The sequence below is a fragment of the Ctenopharyngodon idella genome, chromosome 12 (assembly GCF_019924925.1).
Source record: "Ctenopharyngodon idella isolate HZGC_01 chromosome 12, HZGC01, whole genome shotgun sequence".
NCBI classification, from domain to species: domain Eukaryota; kingdom Metazoa; phylum Chordata; class Actinopteri; order Cypriniformes; family Xenocyprididae; genus Ctenopharyngodon; species Ctenopharyngodon idella.
In genome coordinates this window covers 7,271,518-7,295,131 of record NC_067231.1, presented here as the reverse complement: position 1 = coordinate 7,295,131, position 23,614 = coordinate 7,271,518, and the positions used below count along the sequence as shown (strand labels likewise).

General features: G+C 36.8%; 1 protein-coding gene across 1 annotated transcript in view; it reads right to left on the bottom strand.

The window, feature by feature from the left end:
• Positions 1-23,614, bottom strand: part of ngfrb (nerve growth factor receptor b) — a 42,362-nt gene that overhangs the window by 5,329 nt on the left and 13,419 nt on the right. The window contains exons 3-5 of the mRNA XM_051915386.1: positions 18,729-19,088; positions 1,770-2,040; positions 930-1,090 (exon numbers count right to left, since the gene is read on the bottom strand). Of these exons, the coding sequence (XP_051771346.1) occupies positions 930-1,090; positions 1,770-2,040; positions 18,729-19,088 (792 nt within the window). The remainder of the gene's footprint in view (positions 1-929; positions 1,091-1,769; positions 2,041-18,728; positions 19,089-23,614) is intronic.

Sequence of the window (23,614 nt, the reverse complement as noted above, 5' to 3'; positions counted from 1 at the left end):
AATGATCGCAGTTCAGCACTTCCGTGTTCTACGTCAGAACGGCGACTCATTATTGGCCGGCTCCTGCGTCAGCATCACACTGAGGCCAATACTGAGCCGGCATTCGGACGTAAAAATGGAAGCCTGCATTGCGTTCACTACGTCAACTGCGTATGACAACAGTTCAAATTGTCAAATAAAGTCATTATTTTGTTTTGTTTGGTGCACAAAAAGTATTCTCGTCGCTTCATAACATTAAGTTTGAACCATTGTAGTCACTTGGACTTTTTTAACGATGTCTTTAATACCTTTCTGGACCTCAAAGGGTGCAATGACGTTGCTGCCTATGTGTGGTTCAGAAACCCTCGGATCTCATCAAAAATATGACGAACGAAGGTCTTACGGGTTTGGGACGACATGTGGGTGAGTACTTTATGACAGAAATTTCTTTTTTGGGCGAACTAACCATTTAAATTAGTCTTTGGATAGCAGATTTCCAATGTGACCCTACTGAACCCCAATACGCACCTCACCATCATTGTGTTTAATAGGACTCTACATTAGTTGAATATCTCCGGCATGTATAGCATCAACTTATTTTTTTCTCAAAGCTACAGAAAGAGCAACAAATACAGCAGAACAAACTGTAAGCTGTCAGTCAAACTGATTTAATTTGTGTGATACATCTATTGTCTTGATCTGCATCACGCTTTCAGTGGCTCGTGATGCGTGATCGCATTAATGGTTTGTCACAGCTGCGTGCTTTCATTGACTTGCGCAGTTTAATTCTGACACTTTAATAGTATTTATAGCACCAAGCTTAATAAAACAAGCTGTGTTACTATGAGGAATGAGGTACTTTATCTAAATGAAAAACATACACTCCTCTCACTTTTGCTCACATGCCAGCGATTACACAGGTTGCTGATCCTTGACCTAAGGGTTTGTACCTGTATGTGGCGGCCCCTGGCCCTCCTGTAGGCTCTGACTGTCCACTGAGATGCCGCTGTCACTGTGGAGTTTCTCTCCCTCAGGAGAAGGAGTCTGACTGGGGTTTGCACTGCAAGCTCTATTATTGGCTCCTTGCTTATTCTGCTTACAACTGTTCCACCTGAAACACATTAAAGCAAACATCAGAAGCTTTTAACATCAAAATCTGTACTCACTTCTAACTTAAAGTGTGACATTTCTGCACCACTCTTCCACCCACTGCAATTGTTCAGACAATCTAGTCCCACCCAAACACGCCCCATAGGCTGAGCCAGAAACTGAGATTGTAGGACCACCCAAACAAGCAATGATTTGAAAGCACCAGGACATTCACACCCTTTAGGAACCAAAGCAGGTCAATGTTACACCCTCCAGCAGTGATTTTAATATTTTATGACCCATTCCTCCACAAACACCATCTGTGTCTGCTCAGATAACTGCAATCTTTTTTTTTTCTACATATTTATAAGTCTGCGAAAACATATAGTTATTTTTTTTTTGCATATTTGAATATGCTGTCTTTATTATATTGTTGTATTCACTTAAGGTTTTGAATGTGCTTCATCCAATCTGAAATGAAATACAGGAATGTTTTTTAATCTAATCTGGGATCAGTGGCTCTGTTTTACCTCACATAATAAACAATGCACTCGTGATGGATCAGATGGAAAAACAGCCTAGAGGCATTTTTTTTCTTCTTTCCTTTATAAAAAATAACTGAACTAAAGCCTACATAGCACTGTGCTTTGTGAGTGGAGATAAAAACCTCAAGGGGAGAGAATAATTCCGATCCTCCTCACCGTTTAAAGATGATGAAGGCCACCAGGCCCAACAGCACTGCAGCCAGTATGGAGGTGTAGATGGGAATGAGGTTGTCGCTCAGCCCAGGGAGTCTCGTCCGCCCAGGGTCAGCCGTGGTCACGCTCTCCGTAGGACTGTCAGGTGGAAACTTGTCTGTATATGAGACAACTGATGGAGCAGGAGAAGAAAATGTAGGAAGGGAAGGAGCAGGTGTAACATATTGAATAGGAGGAGGAGAAGGAGAGGTTGAGCTGTTAGGAGGATCTAAATCTGTTGGAGGAAAGGGACAAAGAAAAAGACAAAATCTGTTAGTTGCTAAAAAGCTGTTTTAGTACGTGAAATGGCATGAGAGGTTTCTGAAGCAAGTTAAAAAATGTGTATAAATCATGTAGTTGTTATTTCAAATGAGCCACATAATCAGCCAGGGAAGGATCGAGTCAATAGTGATACTAGGGGCTCATTCATGAAATTCAATACCACAATTTACATAAAAGATGAATGATTTGCACGTATATATCTACATATATATAAATTAGTTCTGCTTGAATAAGGTTTGCTGTGTTTAAGTTAGTAATTTAAAGGGATAGTTCATGTCTTTCATTATTTACTCACCTTCATTTTGTTCTAAACATGTATGCACAAAATAACATATTTTGACCCCATTGACTGATTGTATGGTTAAAAACAGTTCATTCTTCAAAATATCTTCTTTTGTGTTCCACAGAACATAATAAGACTGCTTTGTCTTGGCCCTGTGAGCTCTGTTCGCCGGCAAGCTAAAAAATGATTCTTTTGATTGGATTATCTTTGATTCAATTGGGGGCCGTAATAAACAGGCTTTGTCCTGAGTCAAACCTAATGGACACTCAGATAGTGCAGGAGACTATGATTAGATTGGAGAGGTATAAGCTCAGCCCAAGTAGGACAGGCCTCGCCCGGGGCTACTGTGTGTGTGTGTGTGTGTGTGTGTGTGTGTGTGTGTGTGTGTGTGTGTGTGTGTGTGTGTGTGTGAATGGGTGGTGTAAGTTATACCATAGACAGATGGACAGACACATTGAAGATCATCAGATATTCTGGCTGTAAGGGGATGGGGGGTCATTGGGGGTTTGGTTTGGGGAAGGGCCATGCTCTAGGGAATGTTGCGTATGGATTTATTGATCAAACTACTGCAGCTTGGAACATTTTGGAGGGAATTTTGGGCATGTGAGCTTGTTTTGTGGCAAGCATAGTAATTGACCTCATTCATGAAACACAAGTAGAACAAATTTCTGTAGAAATAGTTTTGAAACAGTATTGTTGCATGAAATGGAATGTAACAATTTACATAAGAATATTTTTCAAATTATATTTTTTCAAGTTAGAAGAATAGAACACTGCTATGTGGTTGCGAGTGTGTTTTGGGTCAGTTGCTAATAGAGTGCAACCCACTTTTTCAGCGGCTTTGGTTCTGTAAGTATTTTTCTCATTCATTCTTTTTCACCATAGGAATCTTTAAAGTCTTTGTTAAAGAGTTATAAGCCATGAACCAAATCAACTAAAAAAGTATTTAAAAATCAGACAGAAAGACAAAGGTACAAGACTGTGTACTTAATGGCTTTAATGAGGGAAAGTACTACAACCCAATGAAGTGAATGGCAATCTGATCAAAAACAATGTAGTATTATAAAAGACTACTGATTAAAAATGTTGATTTTGCCTGGGCAACAAAAAAGTCACTGTTTGGATTTAAATAGGCAAAGACCTAAGAGTCTATGATTGGATCATTATTGCTGTGATTAATATGTTCTATGTTTGGCAACAGTTCTTTTAACCCTAATTGATGGAGTGTGTAGCTTTTCATCTCTTAAACAACATCATGGTCATATTCCAGGATGACAATGTCAAGATTCATCAGGCTCAAATTGTGAAAGAATGGTTGGGAGGGAGCATGAAGAATCATTTTTATAACATCACAAAATTTATTTCCATCAAGAGATCAATTTTTGGTCAAGATCTTGTATTGACAATGCAAGAGTCAAGCACTCTATAAAGTCTCCTCCAGCACATCCCAAAGACTTTCAATAAATGGACTCAAAGGTGCCAATTCATGAGTGAAAATGATTCTTCATGCTCCCTCCCAACCATTCTTTCACAGTTTGAGCCTGATGATTCTTGACATTGTCATCCTGGAATATGGCATGATACATGGTTGTTTAAGAAATGAAAAGCTACACACTCCAATTAGGGTTAAAAGAACTGTTCCCAATCATATAACATGCTAGAAACATAATAATCACAGCAATAATGATCCAATCATAGACTCTTAAGTCTTTGCCTATTTAAATCCAAACAGCAACTTTTTATTGGAAGGGCATAGTATAGCTTCAACAAAGCAAATACCTTTGATTAACAGCCTCATAGCCCTCAGTAGGTCTGTCTCTAATGGTTTATGAGTTATCGTTAAAAATCAATTTCCCTGTGGAGAAAATTAATTTGATTTTTACAGTCTCTATGATATTCTGGTCTTTCTAGATTCAGATTCAATGTATAGGAGTATGTTAAAATCACTAACTTTAAAAGGGTTATGACTTTTCCTTGAGCTTTTGATATATGAGGTCATCGTACTATAGGAATATCCTGTAAGTTTCAGAACTTAAAACTCAAAGCCTATTTCAAAACAGAAGAAATCAGCGCCTACTTCATCATTGCAACGTTAGCCCCGCCCACTGGCGTTAGTGAGATGACGAGGAGAGAAGAGCGATACAGGACTAAAAATAACATTACCTTTAGGATTATTTATTTTCAACAATGTGAATGTCTCAGTTGAGCTTTCTTTATTTGTGTTAGCACATTTCACTGTGGATTCTTTGGTAAATCAATCACATTTCGGCGTAGACTTTGCAAACAGACTTTTACGATATGGACTCGACAGTAATGCAACAACATGTAACTAATTGTGTTCATTTTAATGCCAGATCTGATATGTAATGTTTCACGTACAGTGAGATGTTCTTTATCTATGTGTCAATAAATCAAACCAGTGACTAAACTGTCAAATTCATGTTGTTTCTCTTAGGATGAAAATAATCTTTTATTTAAACAGTGATTAAATTAAATATAGAAAGCGATCAAAGAACGCTCCCTTGACAATCGCTGGAGCTGTCAATCAAACAGTGCAAGTTTATCAGTGACTGAGTCCTGGGCTTCTGAGTTCGCACCAAAACTCCCGTTTTATTCAACGAATCTCTAGTTATATCGAGTTTGCACTGTTTGTTTTGATGAAAGCCTTCGTTAGTGTGCAGAAATTGAGTTGCAATGACGAGATCACTGCTTTCATGAGCTCAACAACATGTCTGTGATCGGCTACAATGTTCATCACTGCAACCTTTCATGCCACGATCTAAATATAATGCCATAGATTTAAGTGTAATGCTTTTCACGTTTAGTTAACCTTGAGAGCTGTAATAGTAAAAACGTCCTAAAAGTTTTCGAGAGAGTAATACTTAGCTATTTCATAGGCAAAGATGTTAGCCAATCACAGCAGTGGGCGTTTACACTGAAGTCTCACAACAGACACACCCCTTAAAAAAAAGCGTTCAAATAAGAGGGCTAAAATCAGGGTAGGAAAAATGTCTTTTATTTCTAAATTATGACAATTTTTGATGTAAAGAGCATACTAATATTGTAAGTGCACCACAGGAAACATTATAAAACAATAAAAAACGCAGTTCATGACCCCTTTAAGTATGACCAATATTAATAGTGATGTCACCCTTAACAGACACCACTAGTATGTTATCTTGAAAACAATATTTGAGTATCATATCAGGCTTTGAATTGTGTTTGCAGGTAAACAGGCCCAAAATTCAATTTTTCAATTCATATCCGCTTCCTTTTTCCTCCTGCATAAGCGCACACTCACTCACACATATTGAATCACTGGAGAAGGGACACCAGACACCATCATGGACAGAGATGTTCTTTGTCAAGAAACAATCCCCCCTCCCACCCACCCACACACACACACCCATGTCTCTGTAAGTCCTCTGCCTCTCCGTATTGCTTTCTTTCTTTTCCATTATCTCTCCATCACATCTTTCTCATGCATGGTTGACCTTTAGTCGGGCGGTTATCCTCAGCTTCAAAAAGACGTGACTCACTCATCTACACAGTTCTGTCTTTTCCTTTCTAATGCTCAGCTTCCTGCTCCTCTTAGTAGTTTATTATACTTTTGTTGTTTCTATGTAGCACATTTACATATTGTTCTTATACACACAAATACAGTATCAGCGGATGATCAGAGGCATACATATGAAGTGTCACATGAGAAGGAGCAGTGCCTCGATGTCGCTGTTACCTGACAATGCCTGGGTTTCATGATTGTAAACAGTTCGCAAATCGACCTGAATGGATCAAACTGGTGGACAAAGATGGACTAGTTACAGAGTAAACAACTTACCCATTCAAACATTTGATCTGTGAATCATCACTTTATGTCAAGTCTGAACCAAAATGAACTTGAAAAGACTTAAAACACAAAACTGTCAGTCAATGAAACATAACGGTTCAGTATCTCCAGTACCCGCCACTGAAAGTAACAGATAAGGACTGTAAATATCAAGAATCTTTTGTAATTACGTCTTTATGGATTTAATACTTATTTGAAACTGTTTGGATCTGGGACATTCCCGCTGCTTTCATCCTCAGATATGTGGTTAAAAATGTTTTTTGCTATTTGCTTTCCCTGCATGCCCTCCTACGCACTTAACAGGAGTTTCATTTCACTCTACAACCACATAATTCCTCAATTGTCTGACATTTTTCATATATTGAGAGGACGATAGTTCTAACATTAGTAACCGTCAGAAAAAAAGAATGTGCAATGCTTGCACCTCATACCACATGTCTGCCAATGACATGAAAGACTAGTTATCGACTGTTGATCTCAAAAAGTTAATATAAGACATTGGTTCTCATCAGGGCCCACTAGGGACCCTCAGGAAACTTGAAACAAGGGGTTTCAAGATAAATTAAATAAGACAAAACAATATTTCTTATTTTAATTCACCCCCTCAACAACTGTTTGTTTCCTTTGAACAAGCAGGGTTCCCAGAGTCTTGAAAAACCTGGATATATGAGATAGCCTCATTTTGAAAGTGTGATTTCTAGACCTGGAAAAGTCATGTAAATTAAAGGGTTAGTTCACCCAAAAATGACAATAATGTAATTTATTACTCACCTCGATTTCAAACATTGCTTCGGAGTTTTACGAATCTTTTGTTTCAAATCAGTGACAAACTGATAAGTATCAAACTGCTAAACTGCTGAAATCACATGACTTTGGCGCTCTGAACCACTGATTCAATTCGTAAAGCTCCGAAGCAGCGTTTTGAAATCGGCCATCACTAGATATTGTTGAAAAGTCGTTATTTTGTTTTTTTGTTGCACAAAAAGTATTCTCGTTGCTTTATAATATTAAGGTATAACCACTGTACTCACATGAACTGTTTTAAATATGTTTTTAGTACCTTTAAGGATCTTGAGAGGTTCAGTGACATTGCTAGAAATGGAGGCCTCACTGAGCCATTGGATTTCATCAACATCTTAATTTGTGTTCCGAAGATGAACGAAGATCTTAGGGGTGTAGAACGACATGAGGGTGAGTAATAAATTACATTATTTTCATTTTTGGGTGAACTAACCCTTTAATAAAATGGTAAAACTCCATGGGCATTTTTATAGTGAATATACATTTTTATAGTTATGCCAGGCTCTAAAATATTTTTTGGGTAGAAATTTTGGTAACACTTTATTTTACAGTGTCCCTGTTACACATTTTACATGTACAGTGGGTACGGAAAGTATTCAGACCCCCTTAAATTTTTCACTCTTTGTTATATTGCAGCCATTTGCTAAAATCATTTAAGTTCATTTTTTTCCTCATTAATGTACACACAGCACCCCATATTGACAGAAAAACACAGAATTGTTGACATTTTTGCAGATTTATTAAAAAAGAAAAACTGAAATATCACATGGTCCTAAGTATTCAGACCCTTTGCTCAGTATTTAGTAGAACCACCCTTTTGATCTAATACAGCCATGAGTCTTTTTGGGAAGTTTTTCACACCTGGATTTGGGGATCCTCTGCCATTCCTCCTTGCAGATCCTCTCCAGTTCTGTCAGGCTGGATGGTAAACGTTGGTGGACAGCCATTTTTAGGTCTCTCCAGAGATGCTCAATTGGGTTTAAGTCAGGGCTCTGGCTGGGCCATTCAAGAACAGTCATGGAGTTGTTGTGAAACCACTCCTTCGTTATTTTAGCTGTGTGCTTAGGGTCATTGTCTTGTTGGAAGGTAAACCTTCGGCCCAGTCTGAGGTCCTGAGCACTCTGGAGAAGGTTTTCGTCCAGGATATCCCTGTACTTGGCCGCATTCATCTTTCCCTCGATTGCAACCAGTCGTCCTGTCCCTGCAGCTGAAAAACACCCCCACAGCATGATGCTGCCACCACCATGCTTCACTGTTGAGACTGTATTGGACAGGTGATGAGCAGTGCCTGGTTTTCTCCACACATACCGCTTAGAATTAAGGCCAAAAAGTTCTATCTTGGTCTCATCAGACCAGAGAATCTTATTTCTCACCATCTTAGCAAACTCCATGCGGGCTTTCATGTGTCTTGCACTGAGGAGAGGCTTCCGTCGGGCCACTCTGCCATAAAGCCCCGACTGGTGGAGGGCTGCAGTGATGGTTGACTTTCTACAACTTTCTCCCATCTCCCAACTGCATCTCTGGAGCTCAGCCACAGTGATCTTTGGGTTCTTCCTTACCTCTCTCACCAAGGCTCTTCTCTAGCTCAGTTTGGCCGGACGGCCAGCTCTAGGAAGGGTTCTGGTCGTCCCAAATGTCTTCCATTTAAGGATTATGGAGGCCACTGTGCTCTTAGGAACCTTAAGTGCAGCAGAAATTTTTGTAACCTTGGCCAGATCTGTGCCTTGCCACAATTCTGTCTCTGAGCTCTTCAGGCAGTTCCTTTGACCTCATGATTCTCATTTGCTCTGACATGCACTGTGAGCTGTAAGGTCTTATATAGACAGGTGTGTGGCTTTCCTAATCAAGTCCAATCAGTATAATCAAACACAGCTGGACTCAAATGAAGGTGTAGAACCATCTCAAGGATGATCAGAAGAAATGGACAGCACCTGAGTTAAATATATGAGTGTCACAGCAAAGGGTCTGAATACTTAGGACCATGTGATATTTCAGTTTTTCTTTTTTAATAAATCTGCAAAAATGTCAACAATTCTGTGTTTTTCTGTCAATATGGGGTGCTGTGTGTACATTAATGAGGAAAAAAAATGAACTTATGAATGAAATGATTTTAGCAAATGGCTGCAATATAACAAAGAGTGAAAAATTTAAAGGGGTCTGAATACTTTCCGTACCCACTGTAGTTACTATATTAATAACAGTCAATTATGCATAGTTACATGCAACTAACCCTAAACAAAACCTTTACCCTAATCCTAATTATATAGTAAGTAAGTACATGTAGTTAATTACTATTACTCAGTACTTAATTGTATAATTACACTGTAACAAGGGCACCTAAAATAAAGTGTAACCGAATTTTTATTTTTTCATTTTTTTTAAATTTGTGGGGCCTTCAAATAATTTTGTGGACAATGAGGAGCCTTGGAGTAAAAAAGGTAGAGAACCACTGATATAAGGGTGTCTCTTCAGTTATTACATGTGTATTACATGTATTCCAAACAAAACTTCAGCACATGCCCAGTACACAGTCACCATATTCAAATCACTGCAATAATGCATTTTTTGCCTTAATGACATATGCTGAGATTTATGTCAGAAGAGCTTTTTAGCAAATATGTAGTAAATATTCAGTTTCATCCACTAACCAGTTCGTAAGGCATGAGATGCGTATAAACATACGTACGTTCATATGTTAAACGTATGTAAGCTCATCATAGCACTGTATGTGCAAAATATGAGCAAGGTATTTTTGAATCCAACTGAGAAAATAGTCAGATTCAAGCGTTTACATGCTTAATTTTTTTTCCCTGTTGACACCACCCCTTTCAATCCGATCTGTGTCATTATTGTTATAGTTGTGGTGTGGACTTTGCTATTAGAGTTTCAATGATTTTTAAAACTTTGTTCATAGTTATCAATACAGTTTTCGTTCTTGGTGTAAGGGGGCCTTTATGTCAGTAATAAAACCACATAGCAATGCCCTAGTAACCACCCTGAACACCCTAGCATTGGGTTGTTGGTCATTTCCAGTGCAGACACAGTTGTGTTTGGGATAATGGCACTAACTGTGTGTTTCATTTACACTGAACTTGCAATATAATGTTACAGAACATCCCATACAGTATGAACAACAAAAGAGGACAGGCCTGGACAAACACAGTCTCCATTCTAACACATTTTATGGCATAGTCAGCATGTGTGCATTACTATAATCATATATGCCTGTGACAGCAAAATCATAAAAAACCCACACACAGACAGACAATTATTTTTCACAATCACGACTGTTTGATTGAGAAGGTCTATAATGAGAAGATGATGATACGGAGAAAGTATTTCCTGTAAGCGAAATCCGATTGTGTCATTATGTTTATCAGAATACACACAGCTACTTGCCTTGTCATGCTAGAGAATATGTAGCGTGTTGTTTGTGTGCGTTCGTGTTCTCTGCAGCAAAATGTGATACCGCTCACAAAAGGTCAGTGTGAGTAACCTGAGAGTGCAGCTGAGAAACTCCATCTCTATTATCGACCACAAACGCTTCTGTACATATGCTTTCTCCCCCTCGCCACTAAATCTGTCTCCTGATACACATCTGTCTTTTCTTCTGCTTTCTTGTTTTCAGTTCTCTTGTGTTTTCATTCTTTCTTTCAGATCTTTTGCTACCAACATTTTCTTCCTCTTTCAAATCCTTTTTTCGCTATTGTTGCATTAGCAAGCCACAAAATCGTATAATTGGTATCATGTCAACAGAGTCAAATTTTGTTCCTCTAATCAGCAAGTTAACCTGGTCTAGGGTAAGTTTAACAATGTCATCCACTGCTCAGAGTCAGAGCTCACTGGCGAGGAAATCTGATCTTCAATCAGTATTTCCTACTACCTGATTTAATTAAGTGCTAATGCATAAATGCTGTTCACTGCCACTCATGATCTTTAGGGTTTCCTGTCAGTTATAATTCAAGAATATTTCCTCTTTCTGTGACAGATTACTTAGTGGTATTTAGGCTATTTATATTTAGACAAATAAATGTATTATGAAATCTCTTTTGAAACAAATATGTACATTAGCAATGTGAACATAGGCACCACTAACATTATCTTAATTTTGTATTTGTTATAGGAACCTGGCCTGAGTTGCAAGATCTGCATTCTGCCTGAATGCTTCCGAGCCCTAATGTTAACATGGTGACACTTTATTTTACAGTGTCCTTGTGTTACATGTAGTTACTGTAGTAATAACTATAAATTATGCATAATTACATGCAACTAACCCTAAACCAAACCCTAATCCTACACCTAACCCTATACTAAGTACATGTAGTTAAATACTATTACTCAGTACTTACATGTATAATTACACTTTAATACTGACACCTTAAAATAAAGTGTAAACCTTTATTTTAAGGTGATGTAGTTACACGTTACATGAAGTAACTATATACATTTTAAAGTAGAGGATAGCATTTGTTAGGGATGCACATTTGTGTAATTACACTGTAACAATGTTACTTAAAATAAAGTGTAACCATTAAAGTGATAGTTCACCCAAAAATAAAAATTCTGTCATCATTTAATCACCCTCATGTCGTTCCAAACCCATAAGACTTTCGTTCATCTTCGGAACACAAATGAAGATCTTATTGATGAAATCTGAAAGACTTCTGTCCCTCCATAGACAGCTACGCAACTACCAATTTTCTTTCTTTTTTTCACAACTACAACTTTGATGCTTCAAAAAGTTCATAAAGAGATCATAAAACTAATCCATATGAATTGAGTGGTTTAATCCAAATTTTCGAAAGAGACACGATCGCTTTATATGATGAACAGATTTAATTTAGGCTTTTATTCACATATAAACATTGATCAGCAAAAATAAACAGAAGCTCAACCGAAACTGCTTGACGCGCAAGAACAAACCTCTTCCAGAATCTCAAACGTGCTGCGTAACACACATGAATAAACCTCACTGGTTCTTCCAGAAGGTCAAAAATGCTGCGTAACACACAAGAATGAACCTCAGTGGTTCTCGCACATCAAGAAACATGCTTGAGCTTCCATTTACCACAACTGATACGCAAGTTGATGAATGTTTATATGTGAATATAAGTCTAAATTCAATCTGTTCATCATATAAATTGATCGAGTCTCTTCAGAAAATTTGGACTAAACCTCTCAATTCATATGGATTAGTTTTACGATCTCTTTATGAACTTTTTGATGCGTTAAAATGTCAGTTGCGTAGCTGTCTATGGAGGAACAGAAAGCTCTCAGATTTCATCAAAAAGATCTTCATTTGTGTTCCAAACATGAATGAAAGTATGGGTTTGGAACGACATGAGTAATTAATGACAGAATTTTCATTTTTGGGTGAACTAACCCTTTAACATGGCCTATAACCACCAGTCCGCCACACCTCATTAACTTCACCAGCCAATGAACTTCTATGCTTGAATGTCAGTGATGTCATCCGGATGCACTCTTGACACACAATATAGTGGGTGAACCTTGACATTAGGGTTGTAAAGGGGAAGATTGTTAGATAAAAGAATAGATGTAAATTGTTCTCAACTGAAAGGATTCTTTTGGAAACTTTGGCGCAAAAAAAACTTTGTAAGAAGCTGAAATTCCACATTGGGCATCTTGGAATTTCAGCGATGTAATTCCAGCCACAATCCCAGCTATATCCCAGAGGGAGAGCAGAACAGAATCACTGACCCAAAAGCTTCAGAAATTTATAAGTCAGAAAACTTGCTTCATATGGGGTGACAAATGCACAGGCACACGCCAGACAGTCACCCCTGGACCCTCACATCAGGGCAAAGCACTGCGTTACCCCAGAAAACAGCCCATCGCTCTGTCCACTAATGTCATAAGGGCACATGCCAGACAAGTGCAGACAGCTGGAGATGAGCAGTTGTCATGAATGGACACACTTCATTGTCATAGGATGACGAGGGCGGGGTAAACAGAGAAAGAGATTGATTATTTCTGTCAGTACAGACAGACGTCTCTGTTTCAAGGCATACATTGTAGGCAGAAAGAGAGGTCAAAGTTAAAGAGTCAATATGGGTGATGATAAATCTTTAGGTTTGGATGGGAGGGATATTGACCAATAAAGCTCCTCTGTATGCTTGCACACACACACACACACACACACACACACAGTGTTAAGAGCCCTCCAGTGTCTCACGGCCACTTACAAATATGAATCACTAGAAAAAGTTTCATAATATCTCTAAATTCTACAAATAAATTTATGCAAAAAATATTTAAAATTATTAATTTTTCATTTGCTTTTTTGACCTTAGATTTCAATTCTAAAGTTGACATTATTTCTCAAGACAAGTAATCCCATTTCCAACACCATAATGCAAATATTGTCATTACTGTACTGTAAAACAAATAATCATACTATTTATGTTGTATTATGTATACATCATGACAGTATTTGTGGTATTGCCTTTTACTGATTCAAAATAACTCTATTAAAGTAATAAGAATCTAATGAGAATCACCTTCAACAGTGTTAGTGTTTTTAAAGCTTTATGTGAGCGTTAAATGATGGCAAAAGAAATTACTGTAGCATTTTTAGTTATGATGCTTGTTCAATCAATTTGTACTTATTTCTTTAGTTCTAAAGTTGTAACATTATTAATCCCATTTCCATTCTTATTACCATAATGATTTAAATGTCATTACTGTAATGTGAAAAAAAACTATCCTGTTTATGTTGTATTATTCATACAGCACAATAATATTTGTGGTATTGCATTTGTATGGATTCAAACTGTATTACAGGAATGAGATTTAATGAGAATCATCAATGACAACAAAACCTTCAAAGCAAAACTTCCTGATGAATTATGGTAATAAAAACTGTTGATCTGCAAAAAAAAAAAAACTGTAATTGCACAACAAAAGGCTCTGTTTTCTTTGCCAAAAACTCTTTTTTTAATTCTTTTGATTTTGGGGTGAAATGTGACCTATTCTTTAAGATTCACCCAATTTATGGGGCTCTCTGACACACACCACACACCAACACAACTTCATGCTTTTTAATGAAATTTCACGCCACTTTCACGGTGCCTGTTCTTACACATGACTAATCTCCCATTAGAGCTCTCATTATATCTGAAGATCTATAGCTTTCACACTTGGTCCTCTTCAGGGGTCTGAGCACGGTTTGCTGGCTTTTTGGGCCATATGCGAAGCAAATCAAGATCATCTTGGAAGGTGGTCTGAGTACGGTTCGCTTTCAGCAAACTGTATGGTTCGCTAAAATGTGCATTGCGGACACAAATCACTCGCTTGATTTTCCCATTTGCAAATTCCCATTTAGTTTGGTCATTGGATGCCTCCATACAAATCTGTTTATCACGGCTACTTCTGTTGAAAGATCTCACCAAATTATTCATTCATGGCGTTCACTTGTCTTTCCAACCACTTCCAAATGGATGCAGCTGTTTGAACAATCTAACGTCTTGTTTATATTTTCGTGTTAAGCGAGCGAGACAAAAGTTTATAGCAGTTTAATGATAATATACTAACTATTGATAATAAATATTAATGATAATAATTAGGGATGCACCGATACCGATACCAAGCTCATGTACTTGTACTCGTAAAATACCCCCGATACCAAAGACCGATACCTCGCGTGACGTAACTGACAGAATTTTCCGTGCACAGAGACACCGGCGGCAGCAGCAGAAACAATGTCAGCCTCACAGGTGTGGAAATACTTCAAAATTATATGACAACACACACATTGCGAACTGCATGCTTTCAATCACAATTCGTTATCGATTAGTGAAGGAGGGATAGGCGGAATCGCGCTGAATGACACAGACCAGAAGTGCGATCCCAGTTCACTCAGACAGCGCGCAATCAGTTCTCCTTCGCGCCTGAATGGTCAAATGCACACATAGTTGTCTAAATGTCCATCGTGTGGAGTATCTCACGTAAATACAGTCGGTTATGGCTTAAGTGGACGTAAACATTTGGGTGAAAACAGGATATGTGTCAGTGTCCATGGATTCGGTCTTAAAGGGGCCGTAGCCTATATTTGTCATTAACGTTAATAAAACAACAAAATATGTTAAATAAATGTATACATGGTAAATAAACCTACTGTATCTAAAAAAAACAAGTTTATTTAATTTGTATCTCTATAGTATTTGTTGTATTGCTTGTAATTTGTTTGTAAATTTCTTTTTATATAACAACAATTATATATATTGGTAATTATGCCCTTTGAAGGTTATTGGACACTGTGAAATTTTTGTTCTTTAAGTTTGTGAAAAGCACATAAAAATTATTACTTTTTTCATTAGAGTAATAATAAAGAAGCTGTCCTACATTCATTAGTTTCACTGCATGTGTTGTGCTTGGAAAACTGCAACATCAAAAAAAGAGAAAGAGAGAGAAATGTATAGGCATCGGTATCGGCGAGTACTAGAAAAAAAGTATCGGTACTCGTACTCGGTCCTTAAAAAATGGTATCGGTGCATCCCTAATAATAATAACTATTGTATATAATAATGAATAAAATATATGTGCAATAATGTATTGGGGCTAATATTTGGTAGTCCTCATAATACCTGATTTCACCAGTACATTTAAAGAAGTATGTTATTTTACTGGATCTGCACTTCTTAAATAATTTTCAATGGATGTAGTCACTGACAGTACTATTTTAAATTGGAAAAACTGCAAAACAATATTACATCAATTCAAAGTAACATGTAAAATAGTGAAAAATAATAAGAAGAAGAATGTAAGAGATTTAAAATTTAAAATTACCAGTACATTTTCCAGTTTTTGTTCAGGGTGTAATAATAATAATAGTAATAATAATAATTATATTCTTCAAAAAAAATCTGGGTTACAGTGAGGCACTTATAATGGAAGTGAATGTTGTCAAGAGGGTTGGTGGAGGGTTTAAGTCATCCTGCTTACAGTATTATTGCTGCACCCACAATGCAATGAAGTGGACTAAGTCCAAAAAGCAACAGTAACACAAAGAGATCTGAACCCCTTTGGGCCAAAATGGATCTGAGTCCTCTTTCAGTGTGAACATAAAGAGATCTGGGTCCTTTTTCACTTGGTTCGCATTTTGGTCCACTTAAAGAGATTTGATTTTGGTTCTTTTAAAAAGGACTCAGGTGTGAAAACCCTCAGACCATTTTTTATATTTCTGCAGCATCTATAGTCTAGTAATTTCTAATGTTCCTGATACATACATTTGATACGTTTGAAACAGACGCCTGATTTCATTGTAGTGGACAACGAACACCATGTTTTATTTGCTGTCTATTTCCATGTTTATAGAACCCAGGACGAACTGAAATCAGTAGCCACCCGTGACCTATGACCTCTCACCTTCATGTTAAGACCTCGGAAAGAGGTCAGACGGGGTCAGAGAAAATCTCATGTTGATCATTGGCAGACAACAACATTGGCAGACACGCATAGTTACACACGTCTCAGCAGATCCGTATAAACTGATCCAAACCACACTGTCAGTATGTAATGTTTTCCGATTAGCTATTGGCAATGGCATTAATAATCTTTGTTCAAACACTTACGTGTCAAAGAAAATCCAGAAAAATAAAGACCACTTTTCCAAAACTTTTCCAAGTTTTCCATACTAGAGTAAGTGGTGGTATAAGTTAAGGGCAGCTTTTGTTATATTGCTATTGTTCATACTTAAGTTTGTGGATATTTAAGTTATACTTAGGTTTATGGATTTTAAGAGACCTCACACCGTACGTATTAAAGTAATACGATTTAGAGCAGAATGAGAAGGATGATTTTGTTCTGATATGCTAATGATAATGATATGCCTCAAAGTTGTTGAGGAGAAGTGTTCTATTAGTTTCCTAAGTGGTCGGATTTGCTATTTTTGCGTGGCGGATGAGACTTATATTTACAAAAGAGAATATCATAGGGAGATACCATAATCTATAGGAATGAAACATTACAAAAGATAGGCTCTCTTCATTGTTTTTCTTGGACAGCAAAGCGATTAAAATGAGAGCAGATGAAGACTTCTCCCTAAGTCTTCTGATTCCCAAATTTGTTCTATTGAAAAAAAATATTATATTATACCAAGATATAAATAATTTTAGGAGAAACACCTAAACAGTTGATAAAGCTGATAATTCAATGAAACATAACTGAGAACTCAATTAGGGAAGCACTTAAAAAGAAATAATAGTAAATGCACATAATCAAAAAAAAACTTGTTAATATCAGTTAATATCACTTGTACTCCATTTGTAAAACAACTCAGCCTGTATGTGGACTAGCTGTCCCATTATCACTTGATGTTAGTATTTATTCTTAGCTAACGATTTTCATAACTGTTGAGTATATTATATGCTCTTTTTTGTACATTTGGTACAAGCAATTTCAATGCATGCCAGTCTGAATTATTAGCTGCTTTAAAACAGTTTTAAGACACCTTTCTACTGAATCACAGATTATGTCCATGCACACACATTGCACAAAATGCTCAAAATGACCTCATATACCCTACTGTGCAAAAGTCTTAAACACGTCAGTATTTTCTTCAAGTGTATTGGAGACACGGCCACAGTTCTTCTGGATTTAGTTTGTCTCAGTTTCATCTGTTTCTTCATGTAATCACAGACAGATTCGATGATTGTGAGATCAGATCTTCGTGTGGAGCACCGGCTGTTGTCAGACTCCTTGTGTATTCAAAAATCTCACTGGATTATTAAAATTAATGGCAAAATGAATGTTTGGAAATGTGAACTGATAATTCCTACTGACACACTACAGCAAAAGATATAAATAACTGGTTTAAAACCTTTTTTGGGGGGTGAAAATACCGACGTACCTTTTGCACAGTGCTGACGTAGACTTTTGCACAGTACTGTACATTGCATGTGTAATGCCATATTAAGAATACATTAAGAAAGTACATTGAAAATCCATTTATGGACCCTACTGCACTTAGTATGGTTTCTGGTAATGACATAACTTGGGCCATGTAAAGCTTCTTTCTCTGATCCACTTCTGAAACTGTGTTAGTGGCCAGACCCAGAACAAAATCTGTAATGTTGACTGCAGATCTTTGAATGTGATCCTTTGCTCAAGATACTGTTTTAATTTTATTCACAGCTAAGTTCAACTCAGCAATAAGATGACAAATATTAGGCTTCTGGCTACGACAAGAGCATCTGACGTTATTGAGAGAGTTCAGTGAGCTGGGCAATCACAAAACTTTGAAGTGTTTTTGGCTTTCTTGGTTTTAAATAATACTTCTTGTCTATTTGTAGACATACCCCATCTACACGCAATCACAAACAGTGAACTGTGAATGATGCGATGATCATGAGAAAATCTCATCCATTCATTTATCTATCAAATTACTGACCATCTAGCCTTAGCAACCACACAGCAATACAAAAAATGCTAAAAACGAATATCCTAGTAACAAATGGTCGCTTTTGCATGAGCAAATGTAAAAATCTAGTCATCATAATCAACTTGTCTTTAACTGTCATCTCCAGAGAAACAGAGCCGTTGCGGGCCAACACATACATGGGGTAATTTTTTGGCCAGTGATTTTAAAAACAAGCAAGAGGGTGAGTAACAGAAAACTATCTGTCACATTGTGTCATGGTAACCCATCTATTTACAGTTTTTAGTTGATTTTGATTCTCCATTCTCTTACCTTGGCAGATAGCATCACTGACAGAAGTGCAGCTTTTCAACTCCATCTCGGGCAGTTCGCACTGTGTGCAGGGCAGGCAGGGGTCGAAAGAGGTTTCCTGATCTGAAAACGTTTCATCCAGGCACTCCTCACACACTGTGTCACGGTCATAATTACAGCGCATCAGCACACCCTGGCCCAGAGGACACACTGTGCAGGCCTCGCAGCGCCCTGTCACTGTGCTGAAGAAATACCCATAGTCGCAGACACACACTGCATCGTTGGCATCAGTGCAGGGCGTCAGCATGCGCATGAGTTTGGAACATGGTGTGCACGGCTGGCACTTCTCCGTGTGGCTGAAGTTCTCAGAGAACGTCTCACCTGAAGACAAAAGAAGAAATGAGACAATCTCTCTCATACAAAGTTTAGTTGTGCATTTCAGGGTTTTTATAGTTAACAAAAAGTAAAACCATAGATAATAGTTCCACCAATTTTTTTTCTTGACCTCATTTCTTGACCTCATGGTTCAATATGTTTCTTAATTTTTTGTATACACTTATATTACCTATGCAAAGGTCAATATTTCAACTTATTTTATGGGATAAAAATCACATTATTCAGTTCAATGAGCAGTTTACTAGCTTAACCCATTATTATTTATGCCCCTGACCTTCAACCACAAAATGTATCGAATGTAACATGGTTAAAAAAGATACTTTTTCCCCCCAAATATAATGTGTGATTGATTGATTGACACTTGCCACTTAGTTACACTTTATTTCGATAGTCCACTTAAGACATTCTATTAACTATAAGGAACTTTGCGCTACATGTCAGCAGTGTTGGGGAAAGTTACTTTTAAAAGTAATGCATTACAATACTGCGCAATATTGCTAAAAAAGTTTACCAATTGGGTTACTTAGTTACTTTTTATGGAATGCGTTACATTACTTTTGCGTTACTTATTCTCACATGGGCGTCTACAGACAAGACAGAGCAGGTTATTTGATATAAAACAAAGTCTCATATTTCAAATTTTGTCATTTTAAATAAATTTAAACAATAAATACCGCTTTGTGGCTCTTTAATGTGTCGCTGTAGTGCCTCAGTTCAAGCAGCTTGTGAACCGATCATCTCCTCCTAGTTCATTTATAGCATCAAATCTTCATTTATAGCATCAAACATGAATGAACATCATAAGGAATGTTGTTTCAACCGCAGAAAGATGTGAAAGAAGTCCACCGAGGTTAATCTACTAACTCCCCTGAGTGGTTTGTCGGACAAAATTGCGGATTTGGCGTTATGATTGGTTAGATTGCCTGTCAATCAAACCCCCGGCGAAGGGTCAATTGCAAAGTTACTTATAGTCAGTAGATTGTCTGTTGGGAAGCATGAAAATAAAGTGTTAGCAGATATTAAGCAGACAGTCTACTACTACTCTAATGACTGCTAGTTGACATGTAGTTGCAAAGTTACTTAGAATAATGTCTGAAGTGGACTATCGAATTAAAGTGTTACTCCAGAATTTACAAAGTAATCTATTCAAATTATAATTATATAAATTTTTAAACTACTGTGCTGGGTTAAAATAGTAAAATAGCTTTAGGGTTTGGCTTAGGGTTAGTAACAATGAATAACCACTGATACTTTGCAATAATGCAACCACAAATTTAGCATTGAGGTAATAGTTAAATAATCTCCCCTGAAAAAAACATATTTGTTGACCAGTAATCTGAATACTGGTGGACCTCCATTGTTATGGGTCTACCAGATTGGGGCTGTGATAGAAAAATCTGATTCTAAATATGATTTCTAAAATACCAAATGGCACCATTCTATAGAATGACATTTTCTTTAGAAAAGAGTTATACTCATCGAATAGTACCTTTTATATATTAACTTATATAGCTGTTTGTGAATGTAAAATGTCTGCAAATGTTTAAAAGATCAAAGTGCATGATAAATGGAGTTATTGTCTCCCAAAAGAAAGAACCAATTCTGAACTGCCTGAAACGAGTCGTCAATAATTCCAGTCTTACTTCTTGCACAAATCTATGTAGGTTTGTAACAAATTTGCATAATGCTAGTCAATGGTCTTCATTGGCTGCCCGTGAACAACATCTACTTTGACACTCAAACACTGTAGTTGTACCTGAGGCCTGGAGGAGTTTGGTTTGTGTTGCCGACATGTCGAGAAGACGAGTACACTTTGCTTGCACTTCCAAAGGATTAGGACGTGGATTTTATACGGTAAAAATGACACCATCATTACTGTTCGTATCACTCTGTATCAAGTGCTCCAAAGATGAAATTCAGATATGCTAATGGATGTTTCATTTCCAAAACACATTGCAAGAAGTAGACAAATCACAACAGACTAGGCAGAGTAGACTCTCTGAAAGGAGGGGTTTAGAGAGACCGGGTCCTTTATCAAACTGTTTCAGACACTATAAGAAAAGAGTTAATGCTGCAATTTATATAATGAGAAAGTGTTTTTCGAACTTGGATGCATGTAAACTTAATGTGGAAGACCTCCAAAACAGAATCAGGAGCCTTTAAAGTAGCATAATAGGGGCACTTCAATATATATATATATATATATATATATATATATACATATATACATATATTAGATATTAGAGTTTTACAAAAAAGGATGAAAGAAAGTCATGCATCATATTTTGACCACATTCTCATCGATATCTAGAATCTACTGGCTAAAAGAAGAAATTATGATGTCAATATTGCGAAGAGTAAAAATCTCTAAATGCTGCATGCTTATGCTATTGTATTCCTATCATCCATCCTATTCAGATATATTAGAGGATAGAGGTCTAGCTATCACTAAATTATTCAGGAAGCTATTTTGTCCATGTGTGTGTGTGTGTTTGTGTGTAAGACAGCACAACACCCTCTTTAAGGCACACTGTAATATCCCATACCATACCAAGTGTTTCAGTATATGCTACTGGCAGGATATTCATAGAAGCAGTGGCCAGACAGTGGCAAAAAAGATAACACGCTAATGCCATAGTTATCCTTAGATCTATCCATCAAAGTGGATGAAATGTTATTGTGTCTTTGTGCTGGACAAATAGAGTTGCACATTATGGGTTCCCCTGTGTGCTGGAACTGCTAATGGCTCTAATGATAAGGGGGTAATTTGCTGGCTTCTGGGGGCCAGTTATTGGGGCTTTATTTAGGAGACCATGATGGGTAATCTGTGCATTTCCTGCAGATGAAATCCCGTCCACTCAGCCTTTCTCCTTCTGAGTCTACTCTTCTCCTGATCCCTGCCCTCTGAGATCCATTAGCATAATGCTAGCCATCAATAATGAATATCTATGCATTATGACAGACAACCGATCTGTGGGGGTGTTCTTATCAGTACAGTCATAAGAGTGTATGTGTCAGTCAACATTAGTACTACAAAGTGCTGATGTAACGTTCTGTCAGTGGCTTCTGTTTATTAATTTCCAGAAAAGGAAACCTATTCTGACCGCACAGTAATGCACTGCATAAACTGCTAGGGAACTATGGTCTCAAACAATTACAGGTGATAATACTCATGTCTTGAGCAGATATGAGACATGTTTGAAGTAGTGGTCAACTCATACAGGTTATTAATGGCTGATGTGATACAGATACTTAAAGAGCAGGGTGGCAAAATGCCAATTTAAAGCCAAAATATAAATAATTTAATGACAGAAATCATGAAATTGCTATTTCTGGCTGATCTATAATCATGAATTTTGTTAGCATAACCTACAGTAATGTATTCAGAGTGATTCAGTGATGTTAAATAATATTTTTAATTAAAACAGTTCATTTTGTTTTGCACAATTTTTCAGCACAAAACTGCTGAACTGCTGAGAACTTTTACACAATACTTAATCAAAATTCACAACAAACATTTGAAAAACTTAAAATGTGAAATTTGCTTGAACAAAGTTGGTGGTTTTTGGAACTGACACCAGATACAATGAAAACTTCAAATTGTAAATTGTGCAGAGTTATCGACCAATGCCACTAATCTGAAAATGGACAAATATTATCTGATATATTGGGTGAATATATTGGGTATGACATCTATTCTTCATTTAAAAATGCCGATTATTACTATAACCTATTATAGTATTATGCATGCAGCTTCTTTTGGATTTTTTGCAGTTTCCCAAAATGGATTTGTTAATGCATCAAATTGCCATTTACAGTTCAGAACTTTCAGTGAATAGAAACAATAGCTTCATTCATTGCAAGACAGTAAGTCTGGTCTGTTAATCAGATGTGGTACAAGCAAAGTCATAGTTTAACATTTAATGTGTATTCTGACTAAATATCATAGTTAGCTTCCATCTACAATTTTAATATTGCACCTATACCAATCTGACTTTTATACTTATTATGAAAATAAGATATTTTAAATACTTAAGTGCACACTGAATGTTTATATTAAATGCAACTAGGTGAATGTATAGTGATTTGTTTTTTTAATTCACTTAAGTTTATCTAATTTCATAATTCTGTTTTCTTTGAAATATGGTTAAACTGTACTGTAAGTACTTTAATGTAATTTCTATTGAAATTTGTCATGTCATGTATTTAAATATATTTATAATTACACATTTATAATGATCAAGATGCAATTTAGTACATTTTAAATATATTAACTTTTAATATATTATTGAATAACATACTACAGTTAAATAATCAAGTACTTAACATGTGCTTTAGTATGTTAGTCAACACATCAAAACAAGTGTACTTCTCTAAAGCATGAAAAAGATTATTAAAACATAAGGTAAAACTTAATTTGACATTGTTACAAAGTGCACCTTAAAAGTATACTCAAGTGTGTTATGAAACAGTCATGAAAGTGTGCTATCTTTAAGTACACTAGATTTCAG